The 25,308-nt window shown below is 34.4% G+C and overlaps 1 protein-coding gene across 3 annotated transcripts in view; it reads right to left on the reverse strand.

Moving 5' to 3' along the window:
• Klhl28 (kelch like family member 28) overlaps positions 1-25,308 on the reverse strand; it is a 33,068-nt gene that overhangs the window by 5,257 nt on the left and 2,503 nt on the right. For all 3 annotated transcript variants that reach the window (XM_047542103.1, XM_047542104.1, XM_047542102.1), the window contains exons 2-3: positions 9,389-10,287; positions 1,204-1,647 (exon numbers count right to left, since the gene is read on the reverse strand). In XM_047542103.1, coding sequence (XP_047398059.1) covers positions 1,204-1,647; positions 9,389-10,287 — 1,343 coding nt within the window. The remainder of the gene's footprint in view (positions 1-1,203; positions 1,648-9,388; positions 10,288-25,308) is intronic.

Here is a 25,308-nt window from a genome sequence, read left to right on the forward strand (position 1 = left end):
CACAAAGGCACAAAAGTAAACTTATTGAGCTTGTTCTCTTCTGACCTAACTTTCTGAAAAAGGCTTAAGCATTTCAGAGGCTGTAAGATCATTCTGGAAATCGTAATAGAGACTAGATAACAGTGTTTGTGAAAGGATATCATAATAAAGTCATTGAACCAAAATCATAGGACAAGAAGAGTTGATAAACTCCAGCAAGATTTTAAAAAATCCAAGAACATTATCTCAAAATTAAAATACTTAATCTTTTATTTTAGAAATGTTTGCTAGAAAACAACAACAAAAACAAACAAAAAAAAAGGAAAGAAATTTTTGTCAGAACATTTTTAAAGAATAGAAAGGCATGTAGCCCAAATACTTTTTGTTCAACTAAAGAATCAAAAAAGGGAGAATAGTATAGATTAGTTAAGCCAAAATAATGCAGTTTAAACTAAGAAATACTATTTTGCCAGTCACTTTGCCAAGTCAGTTAAACATGATCATTAAAATGTTAAAAAAAAATCAATAAAACACAGACCACTCCAATTATTAAAGATGAAAATCTTTAGAACATCAGTTTTCAACAAAGGTATAGGATTATGATTAATATTATATATAAGCAGTAACTTTTATTTTCTCATACATATTTCTCCTTTATTCAGAGAATTTACTACAGAACACAGAGATTTCTAAATCAGATTTTAGCACAACCCAGATACATGTGTCATGTAACATGAAAATATATGTCTCCTCATAGAATAAGAATCCACCAAGGAATGTTTAAGTAAGACTTTAAATTTATGGTATATTATAATATCACACTGGCATACAGGAATTATATTTCCACATCTTTATTCTATTAAGCAATGCAATAAAGATCTTACACACATTTTACACATGCACATACATACACCCACACAAAATCTAAAAATTGCCTAAATCTTATTTTCGCATTTCTGAGTTTTAAAATGTAGCCCATTTAAATAGAATGACTTGATGCAAAATTTAATACACAGGATTTGAATCTTACATTTGTATTAAATTCCCCTATAAACAATTATATTTAGGAGGCAGGTTAAATTCTCAAATGCCTATCAAGATTACTTAAATTTTTTTAAAAAGGAAGTTCATTGATAAAAATTATTTAAAACTCAGAAATCATTATTAATGATCCCTTTTAAAAATCTCCCAATACGTATGCAATTTAATCATAGAGTTAAATACCTGTTCATGTGAGCAGGACCATACCCACCGATGGCATATATCATTCCATCCAACACGGCTGCAGCAAAACAACTTCTTGTCGTAGTCATTGGTGCCACAGGTTGCCATTTTCTTATTTTGGGAATATATTTCTCTACAGATTGTAAATAAGATTGTCCATCATATCCACCTAAAGCATAAAGTTCTCCTGCAAGTACTACTACTCCAAGGGTACTTCGGCTCTCATTCATTCTCTCTAGAGAAGTCCAGGTATTTGTATCAGGATTCCAGCATTCTACTGAATTTTCATGTTTTCTGATAGTGACACCAGGACGCACATTAGTTTCAATACCACCTATAACATACACTTTTTGGTCTAAAACACATATTCCAAATTCATAGCGAGGAATGTTTAGGGGTGCCAAACCAATCCAAGAGTCATTTTGAGGAAAGTACATCTCCACACTAAAGAATAAGCAGAAAAAAAATAGATTTTAAAAACCAAAATTGCTTATAAATAAAAATATGTTCAATCTCATTAGTAACCAGGGACGTGCAAATTAAAACCACAACAAACCAAGATACATCTTCCAGACTGGCAAATGTGAAGTAACATAAAAGCTCTTGGCAAGAATGTAGAGGAAGGAATGCATATTGTTAGTGAGAGTGTTAACAGGTACTAACTAATCTGGAAAACAATTCTACATTATCCAGTGAAGTTCAAGATACACATGTGCCTTCACTCATTGATTTCATTCCTATGTACCTACTCTGTTGAACATCTACTGTAGTCAGTTTTGCACTAGGAAACATATACAGAAAATACAGAAATGTTCTTTGGAGCACAACGCAATAATCCATCAGAATAATAGTTAGATAAAGTGTGGTATATCTGTCCCGTGACTGAGCTAGTCTACTCATAAATTTATGTACACAAGAGAAATACATATATCTGTACAAGGATATTCACAGTATTATTTGTAATCACCAAATATTGGAAGCGATCCAAATGTTCACCAACCATAAACAGCAATGAAAATGAATTGTCTACAGTCACATGTACCTGGGGTGAATGTTACACATATTTTGCGGGAAAGATGCCAAACTCAAAAAGAATATATTTTGCATAATTTCATTTATATTGCATCAAAAACATGTAAACTAATCTCTGGATTAGAAATGCAGATAGTGATTATCACTGGGGCACAACAGAGTTCACCGATGGCTTCTAGGTGCTATTACATTGTTTTCTGAACTGGTTTGTACTGTTCACTTTATGGTAATTCACTGAGCTGTACAAGTAGGATTTACACACTTTTCTGTATATATGTAAGACTTTAGTATTTAAAATAAGAAATTTCATTATAAAAGAAAAAATTGTGTTATACTAATACCCCATGTCAATGAAAGTAAGTGAACTATTTCCTTATGCAATTGTACAAGTGAATTTCATAAATTTACTATTCAGTTAAAAAACATCTCCAAACACATATAGCACTTTCATTTATATAAAAATGTATAAAACCCAATAGTATATTGGGATTCATCTGACAAGTGGCAAATTTATAATGAAAAGCAGAAGACTAATACATAGAAAATTTAGAATAATGTTTACTTCTTGGGGAGGGCGGGAGATGGCAAAGAGACACATGGGGTCTTCAAAGGTATTTTTAACAGTCTATTAAGCTTGTTGATAGGTATCTGTCATAGACTTTTTTTGCTGGAAACACAATATCACAGATTAGATAAGTTATGAAAAAAAGAGGATAATTTTGGCTAGTGGTTCTGGGCCAAGGTCAAGGGGCCTCATCTCTTGATGGCTTTTTTGTTGGCAGTCTGACCCATGTGTGTGTGTGTGTGTGTGTGTGTGTGTGTGTGTGTGTGTCCCCACACTCTGGTCATTTCCCACTTCTTCACCAGTATTCCATCAGGTGACTCACCCTGAAAACCTTATCTAATCCTAAGCACGTCCACCAAAGGCTCTATCTCTAAAAATTATAGACAATTTAGTTCCCCCTTCTTATCATTTCACAATAGGGACTAATCTTTCAGACCATGAACTTTGGGAACACACTCAAATCATATCATTCTACCCTGGGCTCCCAAGGTTAATGTCCTTCTCAAAAATGCAATATGCAATCATTCTATTCCCTCTAGTCCCTAAGTTTTAACTCATTCTAGCATTAATTCAAAAGTCCAAAATCTCATCTCCTTTCAGCTATGAGTCTATTAAAAAAAAAAAAAAAAAAAGGAACAGGATCCACTTCTAAGTTATAATGGTAGGACTAGAATAGGGTAAACATTCCTACTTCTAAAAGGGATAAACAGGTTAAGTAGAAAGGCATAATTGAGCCAAAGTAAGACCAAATCCAGCAGGAAAGACATTAAAACCCTAAAGTCCCAAGTCCAGAATCTTGTGCATACTGTAACACAGGGCCCATGGTTTAGGGCAGCCCTATCCCCATGGCTTTGCTGATTATAGGTTAGCCACATGTCTCCAAACTCAATAATGCAATAGTATGAGAATATATATTCTCTTTCCAGTATGATCAAAGTACTTTGATTCATTCAATAATTATTGAATGCCTAATTATAGTCCATTTTATTATACTGCTTGATTTTGTACCAGTGATATAACAGGAAATAATTTGAGTTTAACAAGACCAGTTTCATTTAGGAAATAGGGATAAACCTTAAGTGGAGAAATTCAAGAAAGAATATGAGGAAATAAAAACAGTGAGTGTAGACAATTTTCCAATTACTATCTTTTAACAAGAAGAATAAAACAGACATGAGGAGGCAGTTACAAAGTGAAGCATAGCAAAATCATGGATGCCAGAAAAATTAATCTGGGAGTTTAAATCATAAAGTCTTTGTATGTTGATGGCAAAGATATGGTACACTGGAAGGTGAAAGATGGGTTAAGTGGAAGAGCATAATATTTGCATAAGAAGAAGGAATGGGCCAGGTATGGTGGTACCAGCACACCTGTAATCCCAGCAGCTTGGGAGGTTAACCTGATGCAGGAAGACTGCAAGTTCAAAGCCAGCCTCAGCAACTTAGTGAAGCCCTACACAACCCATTGAGACCATCTCAAAATTTAAAAAATAAGGACTAGGGATGTAGCTCAGTAGTTAAGTACCCCTGGGTTCAATCCCTGGTACCAAAAAGAAAAGAATGAAAGAAAAGGAATGGAATCTAGTGAATATGAGAAATAGAAGGGTTAGCCTTAGATAAAAATAACTTAGTAGATTTAGTGATGGGAAGAGAGATAGTTTTCTGATTGCTTCTATCTTCTCAATAGAAAAAGGAAAAAGGTAATTAGTTAAGAGCTGGAAGTATTTGGGATGTTTTTAAAGAGAAAACAGGTGATGTGAGACAGTCCTAGGAAGTAAAAAATAAGTTGAGGAAATTAAGAGTAGTTGCTAAGGAATGCCAAAGTCCCTAAGTGAGATCAGTTAAGATGGGCATGTGTATTTTTTTAAAATATTTTTTTAGTTGTAGATGGACATAATAATTTTATTAATTTATTTTTTCTATGTGGTGCTGAGGATCAAACCTAGTGCCCCACAGGCGCTAGGGAAGTGCTTCACCACTGAGCCACAATCCCAGCCCCAGGCATGTGTATTTCTCCAGCTACATTCCAATGCTTAAGTATAACTATAGCACAAGTGTACATGTGATTTTAACTAGATGAGAACACAAGGGTTAGGGAGCCATGGGTATATTCAAAAGCTATGATGACAATGATGTTTCTGGACCCTAAGCTGGGAAAGCATAAAGATGAGAACATGTATTGGGTGATGAGCAATCAATTCTATTAACTCAATATAGGGCCAATGGATCAAAAATACTTCAGGGGAAAAACAATAACTGGAGTGTGTCTCAGTCCATTTCCTGTTGTAATAAGAGAATACCACCACACTACATAAATTACAAATAATAGAAGTTTATTTGGCTCACAGTTCTGGGGGCTGGAAGTCCAAGATCGAGGGGCTGTACCTGAAGGCCTTCTTGCTGCATCACGGAAGGCATCACATGGTGAGAGAGCACACAAGGAGAGGAAGACAGGGAGAGGGAGGAAAAGAGAGAGAGAAAAAGGAACCAAATTTCCCCCTCTTATATCTAACCCATTCCTGGCCTTATTCCATTCATGAGGGCAATGACCTAGTCACCACTTAAAGGTCCCACTTCTCAACATTGTTGCATTATGGATTAAGTTTTCGACATACAAATTTGGGGAAGATAGGTTAAAACCATAACATTTAACTCTTGACTTCCAAAAGTCATGTCTTTCTCATGATGCAAAATACTTTCTTTCCATCTCAATAGTTCCAAGAGTCTTAACTCATTCCAGGATCAATTAAAAAGTCTAAAATATAGAGTCATCTTTAATCCAGATATGGATAAATCTCAAGGTATGAATTCTTCCACCTGCTCATCTATGAAATCAAAACAAATTGCATTTTTCCAAAATACAATGGTGGCTCAGGTGTTCCCATTCCAAAAGGGACAAACACACGAGAAAGAAGTAACTGGTACCAAGTAACCCCAAATCCCAATAAATAAAACAACAGGAAGTCTTAAAACTTGGAGAATAATCTCCCTGAGTTCATTTTCTGTACCCTATGTACACTGTGGCAGGAATTGGGACCCCTAAGGCCTTAGAAGCCCAACCAAATGGCTTTGCTGCATTCAGTCCACCTGGTACTTCTCATGGTTGGAGGCTGGAGTTTTGTGCCTGTACCTTGCTCATGCTGGTGTTGCATGTTGGTAGTTCTACAGTTGTGGGGTCTTGGTAGTAATCCCACTCTCATGCTTCCATTAGGGACTTCCCTAGTACTAATACTCTATGGTGGTCTAGTTAAAATAGCTTCACTAGGTATAATCCTGGTGGGGGTTCTGCAGTAGCTTCACCTCCAACACTTTATTTCCACTCAGAATTGCCCTAATAGGAACTGTCTGCAATGGATCCACTCCTGCCATAAGTCTCTGTCTGGAACCCCAAACAGTCCACATTCTTTGAAATGAAAGTAAGAAGGTCATGTCCCACAGCTCTTACATTCTGAATTTGTGCAGAACTAACACTATGTGGACACTTCCAAGATTTACCACTTGCAACAACCACAGCAGTGGGTTGAGATACTGCTGGCTCTGCTTGAGTCAAAACTGGGGTAGTCAGTGAGGGCTCTGCTGGAATGATGGGAGCACTTATCTGAGCTGGCTGTAGGACAGTGGGCTGTCCTCGCATATCCCACAAAATACTCTGGGCCTGTGATAGAAGAAGCTTCATATCTCTGAAATGACTTCCAGGTCTTTCTCCCCTTGTCTTGATGAATAGTATCTGGCTCCCTTCTAATGCTAATCTCTTTAACTAGCAAGGTCATCACTAGGCCACAGCTTTGGTTTGCTCTTTTAAACATACCTTTTCAATTCTTGGTATACAATCAAGCCAATCATTTGTTTAAGAAATCTCATTCACCTTTTATTCCTCCCTTTCCTGACTATCCTTCTCCTTTATCCATCCAAACTCTGTCCTGTCAATTTACTCTCTTAAAACAGGTCTTAAATTATCTTTACTACTTCTACCCTAATTTGGGACCTCAGAATCTCTTGACTGTGTTTCTACAATAGCCTCTGATCTAATCACTCTCGTGCTAATCCTGATCCCTCAATCTTTCTCTGCAATGTAGAAAGAATGACTTAACTACTAAAAATCTTTTTATCACGGCATATAATAACTTCTTTGATTTGGTTCATATTGGCCACTGCTTGACATGTCGATTAGAACTATATACTTTCAACACCAAATAAGTTTGTATTTCCTGCATAACTCATTCTATTTCATGCCATTGTCTTTACACATTTCTTTCCCCTTTCTTCACTTGGCTCTTACTTCAACACTCACCTTGGACATGAACTTCTCTATAAAATTTTTCCTAAATTCGTTTGATCATTCATTCATTCATTCATTCAGTCATTCATTTATTGGTGCTAGGGATTCAACCCAGGGGCACTGCCACATGCCCAAGCCCCCCCTTTTTTTTTTATTTTGAGAAAGCATCTCTTAATTTGCTTAGGGCCTCACTAAATTGCTGAGGTTGGCTTTGAATTTGTAATCCTCCTGCTTCAGCCTCCCAAGCAGCTGGGATTTACAGGCGTATGCCATCGCGCCTGGCTCCTAAATTCCTCAGATAGGAGAAACACCTCTCCCTAATACTTCCACAGAATTATCTTTATCACTGCATTAACATTATGTATTATAATTATCTATGTAAATATTTTCTCCCTTACTAAATTATGAGCTTGTTTAAGGCCCATAATCTAGCAGTGTTTTCTGAAGAATTAAATTGAATGATCATTCAGGCTGGTTCCAATTTTTCCAGTTATAAATTATGCTGCAATAAACAGCTTTGTGCAAATGATATTTTTAATTTTTAAATTTTATTATGATAGATTGGAAGACAAAAATATTATCGGGTCTAAAGATATGAACAGTTTTTATGACTCTTCAGTAACTTATGTTCATTATTTTTAGTATTTGAGAAACCAAGAGGCAAACACTCAATACTTTTTAAAATATACATTCATATTGGAATTTTTCCCATGATATTAGTCATTTATTTCATGCCAATAATTCATGCCTTTTAAGAACAAGAACTAAACAATTAATATGTGTAGCTATCCTAACTAATGCTTTACCTGTAGCCCAATCTAAACAATAGTAGTTGGTTTTTTGTTTGTTGGTTTTTTGTGGTGCTTGGGATCAAACCCAGGGCTTTGTGAATGCAAGGCAAGCACTCTACCAAGTGAGCTATATCCCCAATCCCTAGTTGTTGTTTGTTTTGTTTTGTTTTGTTTTTGGGTACTGAAGATTGAATCCAGGGGCACTTGACCACTCAGTCACATCCCCAGCCCTATTCTGTATTTCATTTAGAGACAGGGTCTCACTAAGTTCCTTAGGATCTCTCTAAGTTGCTGAGGCTGGCTTTGAACTCTTAATACTCCAGCCTCAGCCTCCCGAGCCACTGGGATTATAGGCATGTGCCACCATACCCGGCAACAATGCCAGTTTTAAGACTATGGTTAAAATGTACAGTGAGAATTTTTTTTAAAAGATTCAGAATATGAGTTGCAACTGATAAAACATCAAGTTTCCTACCATTGGAGAAGGAAAAGGAATCTACCAAAATTTTGGAAATTGCCAAAAAGAAATGCACAGTATTAAAGAAAAATATCAAACAAAAGTTTGCTTGGAAAAAAAAAAAAAAGTTTGACTGAAATAAATTCTACCCAAGGAAAAAGCAAAGATAACATCAAAGTCTAAAAGTTACTTGCATCAAGGGTTGGTAAACCTAAAGGTAAAGTTGGAAAGATGTGATAAACATCATACCACCATGAAGTCTGTAATATCTGCTATTTGACACTTTATAGAAAACGTCTGGCAGCTCCTGCTCTAAGTCAATAGAAAAGAAAGCACTTACACTATTGTTTTGAAAAAATGCTTACAGTGAAAAACATAAATGGCACATAAAGTACCCCCCTTCTTTTTTTTTTTTTTTTTTTTTTGGTACTGGGGAGTGATAGAGATCCTGGGTGCTCTGACACTGAGCTACACCCCCAGGTCTTTTCCTTTTTATTTTATTTTTTGTTCTGAGACAGGATCTTGCTAAATTGCTACAGCTGGGCTAGAACTTTTGATTCTTCTGCCTTAGTTTCCTAAGTAGCTGGGATTAAAGGTGTGTGCCACCACGCCCAGTCTTTTTCACTCTTTGATGGTTCTCCTAAGGAACTATTTCATTCAAACCCATCCTGTCCCCAGTTTGCCCTCCGCACAGGCTCTTAGCTCTCTTCTTTAGTATATTCTTATACAGTTAACGATACTAAATCTCTCCTCCATGTTGGTCTGACCCAAATAAAGATGTAAATGGTTGGGGGGGGGGGAGACATAAAATGGAAGAAAAGTTAGCAAGTAATCAAGATGGATAAAGGTGCACACTTGGGAGGGAGAGTTAATAATTGAGAGTATTGTAGAGAATGGATGACAATGTGATTAAAATGACCACATAAATATTCTGTGAGAAAAAAAAAGCAGCAAACAAAAGTAAAAAGTAAAACCAAATTATTTTTAAAATACAGAAAATTAGCACATTTTAAAAGCATAAAATCTATAAACATCACTGCTTTAACAAAGCCTTCTATTTACCTATCCAAACAGGCAAAGAGTCCAGATTTTCCTCCTACGGCACAAAGTACTTTGGGAGCACAGCGAGGTCGAGTCATCAAGACTGTCTGATGAGAGAGTCTATGTTCAGGCATAAAGTGGTACTTTAGAGCTTCATTCAAAAGATGTTTACAAGTGCGATCATCACGAATAAGATGATTTGCTTCATACAGCCTAGTGAGAAACTTAACACTCAGCAATGGTAATCGTACACTGTTTAGTAGCTGTGCTAAGTATTTCTGGCGTTCTTGTACATCATACTTGATCCAAGACTCTAATGCATAAAAAACAGTCTCTTCAGTAGCTACATTCAAACAGTCATTGGAGACAATTTCATCCAAATCAGCATGTGTAAGCTCAAAAAACTCTTCTGTCTGGCACACAGCTTCAAAATTCTGGCATATGTACTTAGTGGCTGCCAAATAAAGGTCATGACAACCATATGTCTCTGCAAAACGAGATATTCCAATACAGTTCCCAGGATCAAGTTGGCTTTCAAGAAATGCACAACATTCTTTCAGGACAAGTTTTATCTGAAGTAGGTTTGCTGCTGGAAGGAGAGATTCAACTGTATCCTGAGAAATAAAAACAGTCCCTGTATAGGCATATTCCACAATGGCCTGGAGAGCGGTTTCATCAATGGACTGAAACTCAACTTCACTGTTCTCTTTTTCAGAAAGGTTTCCAGTGAACATAGCTTTGAAATATGGGCTGATGCTGGCAAGTACCACTTTGTGAGCATGAATTTTAACATCACCTACACGAAGAATGACGTCACAGAGTTCGTGATGCTGACGGAGAAGATTCAAGCCCTGAAGAAGTTGTTCAGAATGTAAGTGGGTTAAGTTAGCAAGCATGTAGGTCGGGGATGTGTGGTCCATCTACAGAAGAACAAAAAGCATGGACAGTTATTTCAAAATAATCATGCCAGTATGATTCTGTTTCAAATGGTACAATACAAATCAGATTTGTTGTTCATTTGCCTATGTATTTTTTTGTTTTAAAATACTAAATATTAGAACAGAAGCTTTTAAGAGTTAGAAGGGATTTAGTAGTCATGCAATTCAACTCCTATATTGCAGGTATTAGGAGATGGAGACCCAAAATGTTAGATAATATGTTGCAAACCATAAATGCATCTGGACAATGGACTTTTAAATCAAAACTCTGTCAAATCTTTTGCTGTTTCCCTTCAACAAATTCAAATATGAGCTACAAGGGAAACAAATTGCTAATGTAGGGGTGGGGAACCTTGCTTCAAGCAAAATTAGCTATTTGGCTATTTTCTCAATAACATTAATGACTTTAATTGGAAAGAAATTAAAGAAATTCATGCTAATTCAAAAACTTTACAACAAACTTCAATACTTTAAGAAAGGTATCATATTGTCAATTAATTCAACAACAAAATTATTATGAACAGGACCCAAAGTTCTATATTGAGGGAAATTTAGGTGAACCTTCTAATCAACACTATAGCCACTCAACTCTTAATTATAAATTCAGATTATGTACAATCTGTTTACAGTTTTGGAACACAAAGGGTAAAAAAAACAGGAGATCAGAAAAAGGAATGAAAAAGAAGAAAAAGTATAAAGACAATAAGTACTGTGTTAACCTAAAAAAAGCTCTCTTTTAAAAGCCATTACATCCTAATCCCTAAAATCTATGAATGGTAAAAAAGGACTGTATAGATGCTATTAAGGATTTTGAAACGGGGAGACTATCCCGAATTATCCCAGAGGGCCCTAAAAGCAAACAACATGTACTTTCATAAGAAGGCAGAGTGGGAGATTTGACACAGACAAGGAAAAAGTTTTATGACCATGGAGGCAGAGAATGGAATGCTGCAGAAACATATTCTGGCAGTCACCAGAATTCTGAAGACCTCTAACACTAACTTCAGACTTCTGGGATCCAGAACTATGAAAAAATAAATTTCTGTTGTTTTAAGCAACTGTGTTTGTGGTAATTTGTTACAGTAATCATAAGAAATTAATACATAGATATTTCAGAATGGATTATAACAGCTGCTTAGAAAAGATAAAAGGAACATTAAGACATCTATATAACATGAGCTATTCCCTATTTCTTTCGCTTATACCTCAAAACACAAGTTATGCCAAGAAAAGTAGATTTGGTTCCAATTTTATTTGCTTACTATAATACTAGGAATTGAATCCAGGGGTGTGCTGCCACTGAGCTACCCTTTTTATTTTTTATTTTGAGTCAATACTAAGTTAAGTCTCTCTAAGTTATGCAGGCTGGCCTTGAACTTGTGATCCTTTTACTTTAGCCAACCAAGTAGCTGGGATTACACGCGTGCATCACCATACCTGCCTTTTTTCCTATTAGCATCACCAAATTAATCACACTATTCAATAATAATGCACTATTAAGTCACACTATTCAATAATATAGATACTGGTAGGACTCACAAGGTATTAGTACAGCCCTTCATGGCTGTATGTTTTTAAGCAGAAAAATCCAAATATTGAAATTTTTATCTTGGTCAAGAACTTCATTATTTCAAATCTCCCAATGAATTTTAAGTGAATTAACAAGGTATGTTAATATGGCCACTTTACAGATGATGGCATCCTTCCCATCTGATCTCTCCAAGTAATACTAAAACACATCTACCAAAATAATTCTCAAAGCATTATTTCAATCATGCTATGAAAAATTCTGAAGAAACTTCTTGGTAGTGACTTACTTTCAGAACAAAATACTGGTACTGTAAGGTATTACATTTAGATCTGGATATATTCTATTATTGACTACAGTGTTGACCTTTCCAAGTTTCCTTTAGCCTCAATATTATGGGAAAGTTAATATCTAGACTGAAAAGTGAAGAATGAACAATAGGAAAGACAAGAAATTAAGTGGTGGGATAAAGAAAGCAATCCTACCTATTTATATGCAGTTAATTTTACCTTCCTCTATTCTTCAATTTCTTCATCTCCAAAATGAGATCACAACAATAACCCAAGGTTTTGAGGATCAAATCAAATAATGAAAACACAATAAAATGTGAGAGTTAAAAGTATACTATGAGTTAAAGGGTACTATAGTAAGGCAACTAGAGATAAAGGATAACAAATTTCCATCCTAACTGGGTCATGTATTATTATGTGGAATGGGCACATTTCTTAATCTATTAATTTTTTTCATTTATAAAATAATACCCCTAACCCATCTCAGAAGGTTACATGTAAGTGATCTAGTAAAACAAAGTTCCATACAATTTGAGGTACTAGGAAGAGAGCACTCAAGTCTTACTTTCTTTCCATGATCTCTTCTCTTACTAATTCCTATCCTTCCCATAATGCTCTTTCATTCTATAATGCTTATATAATTATTATAGATCTATTTAAAACTTGCTATCTCCCAAATATTATCTTACCACATGCTAAATTTTGTCTATAACCTTTTCCCCCTTTCATCCTCCTTACCTTAAATCCAATTCTCAAAAGTATAGGCCAAAGTTAATTTTGCCTAAAAGTTTATTCCTGTACATGTACTTAATTATGTGTTGTTTTGTAAAGCATACTCCTTTAACTCTCATTTGTCTGATTTAACAAGTAGAATAATATTTAGACTGAAAAGTGAAGAATGAACAACAGAAAGCTGAACTGATATGGAAAATAAGAGGGGTACAAAAAGAAAATCTAGCTACTTTGTGAGTTCATCGTTCTCTCTGATTAAACAATTATGTTCCAAAATATTTAAAAAACCTGTAAGAGGCATAGTGGCATACACCTGTAATATCAGCAACTAAGGAGACTGAGGCAGGAGGATCACAAGTTCAATGCCACATGGGAACCTTAACCAGAACCTGTCGATCAATCAATCATTCAATCTATCAATAGGACTGGGGATGTAGCTCAGTGGTAAAGTACCCTTTGGTTCAATTCCCAGCACTAGGTACTGGAGATTATTTTCAAAAATAGGATGGTAAATTCTATAATCTGGTAATATTGAAGTTAACTTCAGATAACATTCTAAAACTATTTAAGAATCTGATCTGTGAATAGATCTCTAAGACCAGTATAGATGGGTTAATAATAATAGGACATGTCACAGGCTAACCTTGTTTCTTTTTTCAATGTGCTTGAACTTGTAGATCAGGAAAGTATCTTAAATGTTTTAACTAAATGTCAGTAAAGATTTTTTTTTTTAAGTACTGTGGATTTAACCCAAAAGCAATTTACCATTGAGCTACATCTCTAGCCCTTTTCGTTTTTTATTTTGAGACAGGGTCTCATCAAGTTGCCTAGGTCCTCGCTAAGTTGCTGAAGCTGGTCTTGAACTTTGATCCTGTCTCAGTCTCCGAAGCTGCTGGGATTATAGGTATACACCACCAAACATGCTGGGCTAGTAAAGAATTTTATAAGGACTTTCATGATTTTCTTGAGAATAAAACTAAAAAATATAAACATAGTTCACTTAGCTAAATTAGCAACTGGTTGAACAACCACACCAAGAGTATACTGCATAATGGAATAAAGACTAGAGGAATGTTTCTAGTGATATGCTGTAATAAATAAAACTTCAGAAGGAGATATTTTCACTTTGTTCTGCAAATGTCATGCTACATCTGAAGAACAGGTTTAAGCAATCATCTTTTAAAGGGATCTGAATTCAATACCTAGAAAGAGAAGAAATTCAAATCATATCTTATGAGTAATGGAACTGAGGTTGCTAAGTCTGGAGAAAGAGAGATCTGAGGATTAGCGTGTGAAAAATGAAGGGATGAAAATTACATCCTCTTTATATAGGGTTAAATGAGTTTGTACATACAGCATGCTTAGAATACTACCTATCACTTAGTAAAACCTTGATAAATATTAGTTATCTTAGTACTAGTGATTTTTTCAAATTGTTTGCTTGAGTGGTATTCAGATTTCTATGTTGCATTATCTCTCACTACTAAATTTCTGGGCTGCAGATAGAGTTCAGTAGTACAGCACTTGCTTAGCAGGTGTAAGGCCGTAGGTTCAATCTCCAGCAATACAAAAGAGAAAGAAAAAAGAAATCCATTCTGTGCCACTGATGTAACACAAACTATTATAGAATTGTTGGTTCTCAAATCAAGTTAATGAGTTGGCAATTTTAGTAGACAGTAACAGATCTTTAATAAACTAGTTTTAGTTTGTTCAATTTAAAACTGGTAAATTAATATTTACATATGATATGGAAGCATGACACAATATAGATTTTTAAATATACATAGACATATCTACACATACCACACATAAACACACACAGGTATATACATATCACACAGATCTATGCAGGGTAATATAATTTTAAGATACTGAGCTCTAGAATCAGGATGCCCAGATTTCAGTATTGTCTGGACTGTTTTAATAGTTATGTGATCTTAGGAAAGTTTCTCTCTCTCTCTCTCTTTTTTTTTTTTTGCAGTACTGGGAACTGAACCCAGGAGTGCTCTACCACTGAGCTGCATCCCCAGCCCTTTATACTTATTTATTTTAAATTTTGAGAGAAGGCCTTGCTAAGTAGCCAAAGTTGGCCTCAAACTTGTGAACCTCCTGCTTCAGCTTCCCGAGTCACTGGGGTCACAGGTGTGTGCCACCACACCTGCCTGGAAAGCCGTCTTAAAGTCTCAGTTTTCCCAGCTGCAAAAAAAATTTTTTTTTTCCAGAAAGTAAACATGCTTTTTAATGTGCTAGACATAACTACTCTGTAATTTTCTGTAGTTATTAAAGACTTTATTATTATCAATATTATCTTTAAAGAAAGTTTTTGTCAACTAAACCCATTTGACTCCCTTCCATGTAAACTAAAGAAGGAAGGAAGTTGGCTTAATATAAAGTAAACAAATACAACCAAGGCAAGGCCAAAGCCTAATTCTACCAGTAAAGATACAATGAACCATTTTTAGATTTAGACAGTTTATTAGATTTAGATAGTATATTACTTAGTGAAAAGAAGAGTAGCCAAACAATAAACTGCTGGATCCTTGTCCCACATACCAAAAAGGAAATGCCAAACAAAGGGGACTTTCTGTCTGACCACCTATAAATTGTTAAGGAGACCAATCTAGACTGTGGCTAAGCAGTTTTATATTCTGCATCTCTATTCTAAGGGGTTGGGAGTAAAAGCCCCATCTTCACCACAACCAAGGATGTTCATAGAAATTATCTTCTGACAGACTTCCAGGAGAGAGAGAGAGAGAGGTATTTGGGAGATAGCTTCATAGCAGTTGCTTAGGAGTCCTCCCAACTCCTTGTGTTTTAGGCTAATCACAAGGCAGCCAAGACTCAGATAAGCTGCTGTCCTGCAGGTCAAGCCTTTGCTATATGGAGATATGTTACCAGGGTGCCATGACAAAGCTGTTTTCCAACATTTATACCCTGCTAGTATTTCTCCTTTGTCTCACTTTTCGATATCTCTGCTGTTAAAATCTTCTAAATATTTCCTGACCATTCCAACAAGTGAGTGAAATATTCTATTCATTTGAAACATCATAGTTTATTTTCCTCCAAAATAATAAAAATTATAAAAAATTTTAAAACAGGTCAAAAAATGGTAATGGTAAAGATAACTTTACAAAAGAGCACCTATGCATTCTCCTTCCTTATACTAGATGGGAATAACGTAATGTTCATTCCTTTTTAGAACAATTAAGAATAGAGTTAAAGAAATTATACTTTTAATGCTCGAACAAAATAATTCCAACTAAAACTTTAAAAAGGGAAGGTCAAAATAGGGAACATAAAATGAATTATACCAAGTTTGTCATAATGGATTCTTAAAATTTTTAATTTGACCACTTTCCTATCTCAAGAAATGAGACTCAGAAATTCACAGAACTTAAACTTTTTCAAATGCAGAGCTTTAATACACCTGTCCTCAAAATGTGGTCCTATTGAGAGTATCAGCATCATTTTGGGGACCTGCTAGAAATGTAAATTCTTGAGCCCCACCACAGATTTAGAGAATCAGAACGTATATGGAGTTGGGGGGACATCGGACAAACTTAAGTTCTCCATGTGATTCTTACACATGCTAATGTTTGAATCCAGATAAACTATTTTCAGCACAAATGTAATTGCTTAAATATTATTGTAAATTATAATCGTAATACAACCAAAATTATTAATTAAAACTGCCCCTCTGAACACTGATTCCAGTACCTTATTCTAAATTTGATAGGTTCACCTCTATGAACCTAACATGGTTTACATTTTCTGTCATCCTTTTCCTGCACTTCAATTTTGTTTTTACAGACATTCTATTGTATATATTCCTTAGCCACTGAAGATTGTTATGGATGTGATGATCCATGTTGATTGTCTAGGAAGAGGCCTTACCAGGGACTAACCCTTCACATTTGACTAGTCTATACTGGTCAAACCTCAAAAATAAACTAAAACTAATTCTCTTACAATGGAGTATATTAATTTCTAATAATGGGCTCTTTTGCTTCCCCTTCATACCAGAATATCTTGTGTATGTGTATGGTTTCCAAGAAACTTGCTTAATCAGACTTTTGCAGGATTCTGGAAACCTGCATTTTCTAATTAGCCTTTGATTAAAAGTGTGATTTGGGGAAGCAGTTTTAACCTTCATTTTGTGTCAAATCACATAAAACAATAAAACTAAGTCATTTAATTAAAAAAAAACTGTGACTATATTTGGTTCTTGGCTACACATTCATTAATGACTAAAAGTAACTCAAAGAAGCAATAATTTCTCATCGTCAAAACAAAACCCACCTTTATCAAATAGCTTTACACTGATGGTTTCATTTATCTCAGTAACAACCGTGTACAGAAGGAAGGGCAAGCAAGGAAGAACAGTGAGTGAAAGTATGAAGTTTAGAGCCATAGAGAACTGGGTTCAGATTTACATTTGAGTAATTAATAGCTGCATTAGTTTGGGCAGATTAATTATTCTATACTTGAACTTTCTTATTTATAAAATTTCTTGTGGATGAAACAGAATTAAATATGAACATATGTAAGAAAAACAGATTAACAGAAATAGATAAATTAGATCCCTCCATATACTTATACCAGGATAAATTCCAAATGTATCAGAGGTATAAATGGAAAAAATGAAATTATCCAAGTAGTAGAATAAAATGAGAATTAATTCTTCCATACCTGGTATTAGGGCACAGTTTCCTCACCATGACACAAAACCCAGAAACAATAAATGAAAAGATAATTGATTAAACAACTCTGAATATAAATGAGACTGAGAAGAAAGAATGTGATTTTGCTAGATTTTGTCAGACTTATCTTTTGAGTTCCTTTACTATTTTACATTCTCACAGTAATGAGTGAGAGTAACAGTTTATTAACCTAACTGTATATTGTAAAGAGAGACTGTTAACTCCATATAGTTTAAATTTATTTGATTATAAGTGAAGTTGAGCAAATTTTCATGTGGTTAAAAGTCATTTGCATTATTAATCATATGTTCATTTATTTAGTCATTCCCTCATTCCTATGAGGGAATCTTAGAAATATTTTATGATATATAAAATACTGATATATGTTTACTGATATATGTTTTATATACACTGTAAATATTGTTCGGCCCCATTTATATCCAGAATTTTTAATGTGATCATTTTTTTCTTTTCATTTATTGTTTTCTGGGTTTTGTTTTCATATAATGAATAACTGCAATTAACTAACACACATCAGATATATTAAATCCATAAAGTCAAAATAATTTCTTAAAACCCTTATCCGTCACCAAAGGAGGATGCTAATTAATCAACACTAACTGGCACTTAGAAATAAAAGGAAAGAATCAAGCATTTATCATGTCTTCCCTATGCTAACTGTATCACTAAGTTTCTCTTTATAAAAGTATTCCAGGGTTGGGGTTGTGGCTCAGTGGTAGAGCACTTGCCTAGCAAGTGTGAGGCCCTGGGTTTGAGAATCAAAATTTATTTATTTACAAATAAATAAATGTCCATTCACAACTAAAAAATACTTTAAAAAGGAAAAGAAAAAAGTATTCCAGTTACAAAATTAAGAAGGAATGATAGAATCTTACCATTTTGTACCCTTAGTGAATTAATAGAGGTCAGCATTGATTATGAGGGCTGCTAAAAATCACAAAAAGAGAGACTACCCAATATTAGGGCCTTCTGATAGAACATACCACCACCTATAAGTATTCTACTATTCCCCCCAACACACACACAAATAAAACAAATCCAACCACAGTCAAATCCTCTTTTATCTGACCACTGATTTACAAAAAATACAGAGAATAGAAAAAAGCATGTTAAACCAGAAAGATACAATTAGCAAAAACATTCTGTGAAAAATTTTGTCAAGTAATCTGAATGCTTCAACAAATAAACTCCAAGAAAATAAACATGCAAATGAGAATAAACTTAAAAGACATATCAACAAGTACAACCTATAATCTATTCACGTACATGTGCACATACATTTAGAATACAAGTAGAAATTTATAAATTGACCAAATTACTGATTATAATCATTATTTATTTTGTTGTTGAAAACTGTAGTTATGCTTTTAAGACTTTTATCTTTTACAAATAATCCTGAAATATTTGCACGTGAAATGATGTCAGAGATTTGCTTCAAAATAATATAGGATGAGGAAATGGATGGAGATATGGATGATGTCATGAGTTGACAACTACTGAAACCAGATGATTGGTACATGGAAATTCATCATATTCTACTTTTACATGATTTTGAAAATTTTGCATAGTTAAAAAAAATTAACACAAAAGGAGAATGTAAGGCACTAAACTCTGAGTAAGATTTAGACATGAAGAACATGAAGTTCAAAGGGTTTAAATGACTTAATGTGATCATAGCTGGGTTTGATGAAGTATGCCTGTAGTCCCAGCACTGGAGAGGTTTCGGTGGGAGGATCCCTGGAACACAGGCATTTAAGACCAGTCTAGGCAAAACAATGAGACCCTGTCTCAAAAACCAAAAGTCCTGAGTTCTATTTCTAGTATTGCAAAAACAAACCAAGATCACAAGATTAGTAAAACACATTACTGTGACTAGAATGTTATCTTCATCTTAGAACAATGTTTCCTGCACATTAAGTTCAAGAAATTACAATGTTAAACAGTGTTACACTGCTTAAAGTATTTACAGAAACAAATTATAATTATTGGCACTTCTAACAAGACTAAATGATTCTATAAAAGAGTATCTGGAATACAACCTTGTCACACTGTCATAATGTACCAGGTACTATTCCAAACTTTCTACTTTTAACTCCCTTTGTCAATATGAGATGGGAACAGTTATTACTATTCCTATTTTAAACCTACAGAATAAATACATAAAATGCACAGATCAGACACAAAAATACATAAGGGTTTTAAAATAAAGAGGGATGCATGGAATAACTATTTCTTTCTCCTATTTGTATAATAGCAAATTTGATAGAGCAGGCGCCCACAAATACCTGTCATCATCTTTTTGGTACCATAACATTTATATCTAAGATTCAGATACTTAAAGTACTCTAAATCTAAGTAAGTAGATTAGTCAATATTGAACAAACAATATTTATTTGAAAAAATTTAAGAAGGAATAGTATTATACTTTACTTAATTATGTTCTTATATAAACATATACAATGTTAGATAAAATTAAAATAAAATCAAACTTTTCATCATCTATAATAATTTCACAATTTTAGGTTCTGAAACCAAGATTATAAAGCCAAGCTGTGAGTTTAGCATCCATCTACTTAAGTGACATGTAAGCCACAAAGCAGTGGTGCTGAAATCATTTGGGAGGCAATTATCTGCTACCATATAAATATAGATCACAACTAGAGAAAAGAAATGAGGATTGCTTAAACAAAACCCAAACATGTTTTATGTAAAGAACGTGATTTATGAAGTTAGGAGAATATTTTATCACAACTGCTCTCTTCTTAAATATCTTTCCCATAGTTCAACTTCCCTCAGAGCAGATTCAACTAATGATATTATATAATTTTATAAGTGAACCTATGGAACAAATTGGCATCTTTCCTTTTTCACTCTATTTTTTGTTTTGTTTTGGTACAGGGATTGAACCCAGGGGCACTCAATTTGAGCCACATCCCCAGTCCTTTTAATTTTTATTTTTATTTTGAGACAGGGTCTTGCTAAATTGCTGAGGTTCACCTAAAACTTGCAATGTTCCTGCCTCAGGCTCTCCAGGATTACATGCATTCACCACCACACCCAGCTCCACGAGAATGATTTTTATATATCTGGAGAAACAACTGTAAATTTAGAAGTCTGTCATAACAGGAATCCTTATATCATGGATGCAGAAATAACATAGAAGAAAGCAAGTTCCCAAAGGCATTACTACATTCAGCAAAAGCTCCTAGTTACATAATTAACCCATTCATTGAAAATGGTTGCAACAGATCTTAAATGATGTTAATTTATACAGATTAGGGCTTGAAATGCAATACAAATTGTATTTTCACTCTAAGTTGTAGTTCTGACTCAAGACCGAAATGTACAAAGACTCTGGAACATAATACAAAGTAGATAAAAATATATTGGTAATTGAATCCTACAGGTATAAAGAGTCATAATTTCTTAATCTTATTAAAGCTTTGACTCAAGAACGTAAACAACATTGAGAATAGAAATCCAAAAACAATAGATTAAAATATATAACCAAATATTACAAAGTTCTAAGCAAATAATTAAATATACTAATTTGAGTCTACTTTTTTACTCTGACCAATTACCAGGAGAAATATATTTCAGATGTGCCACAGTACAAATGTAGAATATACAACCTCCAAAAGTAGTTAAATCAGTTAATATTTGTTAAGTACCTACCAAAGTGCATGGCATGTAGCAAACACAATAAAATGGTATCATTATAATTATTTGTTAATATTCATCTTATTTTAAATTTTAATTTATTTTTATTGTAAACAAATGGGATACATGCTGTTTCTGTTTGTACATGGAGTAACAGCATACCATTTGCGTAATCATACATTTACATAGGGTAATGATGTTTGATTCATTCTGTTATTTTTTCCTCCCCCCCACCCCTCCCATCCCTCTATTCCCTCTATACAGTCCCTCCTTCCTCCATTCTTGCCCCCTCCCACCCTCCATTATGTCATTGTATATATATATATATATATATATACACACACACACATATACATGCAATGGAATATTACTCAGCTATAAAGAATGATAAAATTATGGCATCTGCAGGCAAATGGATGAAATTGGAGAATATCATGCTAAGTGAGATAAGCCAATCTCAAAAATCCAAAAGGCAAATGATCTCACTGATAAGCGGATGATGACACATAATAGTCATCTTTTATTTGCACACTTCTTAAACAATACAAATACATTTACAGAATTCACACTGATTTCCAATATTCCTAGATGTCTGTAAAATTTAAGAACACAGAAAATTATAATGATTCATCCAACAAATTATCTGACTGAAAATAATGTTTCTAGTGCAGTTGTGTTTACCCTGCTTAACTTCAGTTAAAGAAAAAAAAAAGTATGTAGCACATATTCCTGTAATTTAATTATTTTGAAATTGAAAATTTTAATATTTAACTCAAATTTGCGATTTTCAAAGTATTTTTAACTACCTTTCAATTTTCCTAGGTATATTATTAATAAAACAACTAAAACATTTCACTACTCTGAAGTTTGATAAAAATCTGTTCCCTTTCTATGCCTATGTTTCAAAATAAAGGTTTTTATACTTCATACACATAAAACTTATGGAATTCAAGAATAAGATTTTTTTTTAAGTTTAACATTGTTAGCAATCAGGGAAATGCAAATCAAAACAACACTGAGATTTTGTCTCACTCCAGTTGAAACAACAATCATCAAAAACACAAATAATAAATGCTATAGAGGACGTGGGATTGTACATTAGAACAACCACTGTGGATATCAGTATGGAGATTTCCCAAAGGATGAGAAATGGAACAATCACAGTACCCAGGTGTACTACTCCTCAGTATTTTTCCAAAGGAATTAAAGTCAGCATACTGTAGCGATGCATGCATACGCATGATCATAGATGCTCAATTCTCAATAGTCAAGTTACAGAACCAGCCTACAATCCATCAACAAATGAATGAAAATAGAGTGTATATATGTAATTGACCCATAAAGAACAATGAAATTACGTCATTTGTAGGAAAATGGATGAAACTGAAGCATCATGATGAACCAGTATGCCAGACTCAAAAAGGGTCATATGTACACCACCAGTATAACTCCACCTCATGTCCAACCATAAGGATGGGATCTTAGTTGGATTAAGTTATACTCCATGTATGTATAATATGTCAAAATACATTCTACTGTTATGTGTATCTAAGGAGAACAAATAAAAAAATGAAAAAAGGGTCATAATATATTCTCTCATATGCAGAAACTAGAAAGAAAAAAAATTCTTAAAGTGACCTCATAAAACCATAGGGGAGACCAGTAAGGTTGAGGAAGGGGGAGAGGGAAAGGGAAGGTACTGGGGAATGAAATTGATCAAGTAATGTTATGTGCATGTATGAATGTCACAATGAATCCCACTATTACGTATAATCATAATACATCAATAAAATGGATTTTTAAACTCTACCAGAAAACTTCTAGACCTAATAAATGAATTGAGTAAAATAGCAGGATATAAAATCAACACACATAAATCTAAAGCATTTTTATTCATAAGTGATGAATCATCTGAAAGGGAAATGAGGAAAACAACTCCATTCACAATAGCCTCAAAAAAAAAAAATGGGAATCAATCTAAAAAAGAGGTGAAAGACCTCTACAATGAAAACTACAGAACACTAAAGAAAGAAATTGAAGAACACCTTAGAAGATGAAAAGATCTCCGATGTTCTTGGATAGGCAGAATTAATATTATCAAAATGGCCATACTTTCAAAGGCACTGTACAGATTTAACACAATTCCATTAAAATCCCAATGACATTTCTCATAAAAATAGAGAAAGCAATCTGAAATTTATCTGGAAGAACAAAAGACCCAGAATAGCCAAAGCAATCCTAAGCAGGAAGAGTGATGCAGGAGGTATCATAATACCAGATCTTAAACTCTATTATAAAGCAATAGTAACAAAAACGGCATGGTATTGCATGGTAGATGGCATGGTAGACCAATGGCACAGGATAGAAGACACAGAGACATACTCATAAACGTACAGTTATCTCATACTAGACAAGGGTGCCAAAAACTTACAATGGAGAAAAGATAGCCTGTTCAACAAATAGTGCTGGAAAAACCGGAAATCCACATGCAGTAAAATGAAATTAAACCCCCATCTCTCACCCTGGTCAAAACTCAAGTCAAAATGGATCAAGGCTAGAGGAATTAGACCTGAGACCCTTCACCAAATAGAAGAAAAAGCAGGCCCGAATCTCCATCACGTTGGCTTAGGACCAGACTTCCTTAACAAGACCCCCATAGTGCAAGAAATAAATGCAAGAATCAATAAATGGGATAGATTCAAACTAAAAAACTTTTTCTCAGCAAAGGAAACAATAATGTGAAAAGAGAGCTGATAGAGTGGGAGAAAATCTTTCCCATACATACTTCAGGCAGAGCACTCATCTCCAAAATTTATAAAGAACTTAAAAAACTTTACACCAAAAATACAAAAAACCCAATCAATAATTGAGATAAGGAACTGAGCAGACACTTCACAGAAGAAGATATACAGGTGATCAACAAATACATGAAAAAGTACTCATCATCTCTAGTAATTAGAGAAATGCAAATTAAAACCACCCTAAGATTTCATCTAACTCCAATTAGAATGGCTATTATCAAGAACACAAGCAATAATAAGTGTTGACGTGGATGTGAAGAAAAAGGCACACTCATACATTGGTAGAATTGCAAATTGGTGCAGCCGCTCTGGAAAAGAGTATGGAGATTCCTCAGAAAACTTGGAATGGACTCACCATTTGACCCAGATATCCCACTCCTCGGTTTATACCCAACCGACTTAAAATCAGCATACCACAATGACACAGCCACATCAATGTTCATAGCGGCTCAATTCACAATAGCTAAATTGTGGAACCAATCAAGGTGCTCTTCAATTGATGAATGGATAAGAAATTGTGGTACATATACACCGTGGAATATTACTCAGCCATAAAGAAGAATAAAATTATAGCATTTGCAGACAAATGGATGAAATTGGAGAATACCATGCTAAGTGAAATAGGCCAAGCCCACAAAACCAAAGGTCGAATGTTTTCTCTGATAAGTGGATGACAATACATAATGAGGGAAGGTGGTGGGGGTAAGAGGGAGAAGAGAAGAATGAAGGAACTTTAGATGGGGTAGAGGAAAATGGGGTGGGAGGGGGTGGGGGAAGAAAAGATAGTAGAATGAGACAGACAGTACTACCCTATGTACATGTATGATTACATGAATGGTGTGAATCTACATTGTATACAACTATAGAAATGAAAAGTTGTACCCCATTTGTGTACAATGAATCAAAATGCAGTCTGTAAAAATACAAATTTAAATAAAAAAACTCCTTTGTACCTGTAATAGATATAAATAGAACATAACTTAAATGGATAAGATTCACATTCCACAAGATAACCATAAAAGATAATCAGTGAGATACATGATGATAATGAATTCTCATTTCCTAAATATCCACCATGAAGACTAATGCATTTTCCAAGTCTTCATCAAGGAGACAAACTACAACAGATATAAAATAAACTGCAATTTGTAACAGTGATCTACAGGGATCTGAGAAAAAGAAGAATCAAAACTCCTCTTGGGTCTGGGGTTGTGGCTTAGTGGTAGAGCGCCCACCCAGCATGCATGAGGCCCTAGGTTCGATACTCAGCA

This window comes from Sciurus carolinensis, chromosome 2 (assembly GCF_902686445.1).
Source record: "Sciurus carolinensis chromosome 2, mSciCar1.2, whole genome shotgun sequence".
In the NCBI taxonomy this organism is placed as follows: domain Eukaryota; kingdom Metazoa; phylum Chordata; class Mammalia; order Rodentia; family Sciuridae; genus Sciurus; species Sciurus carolinensis.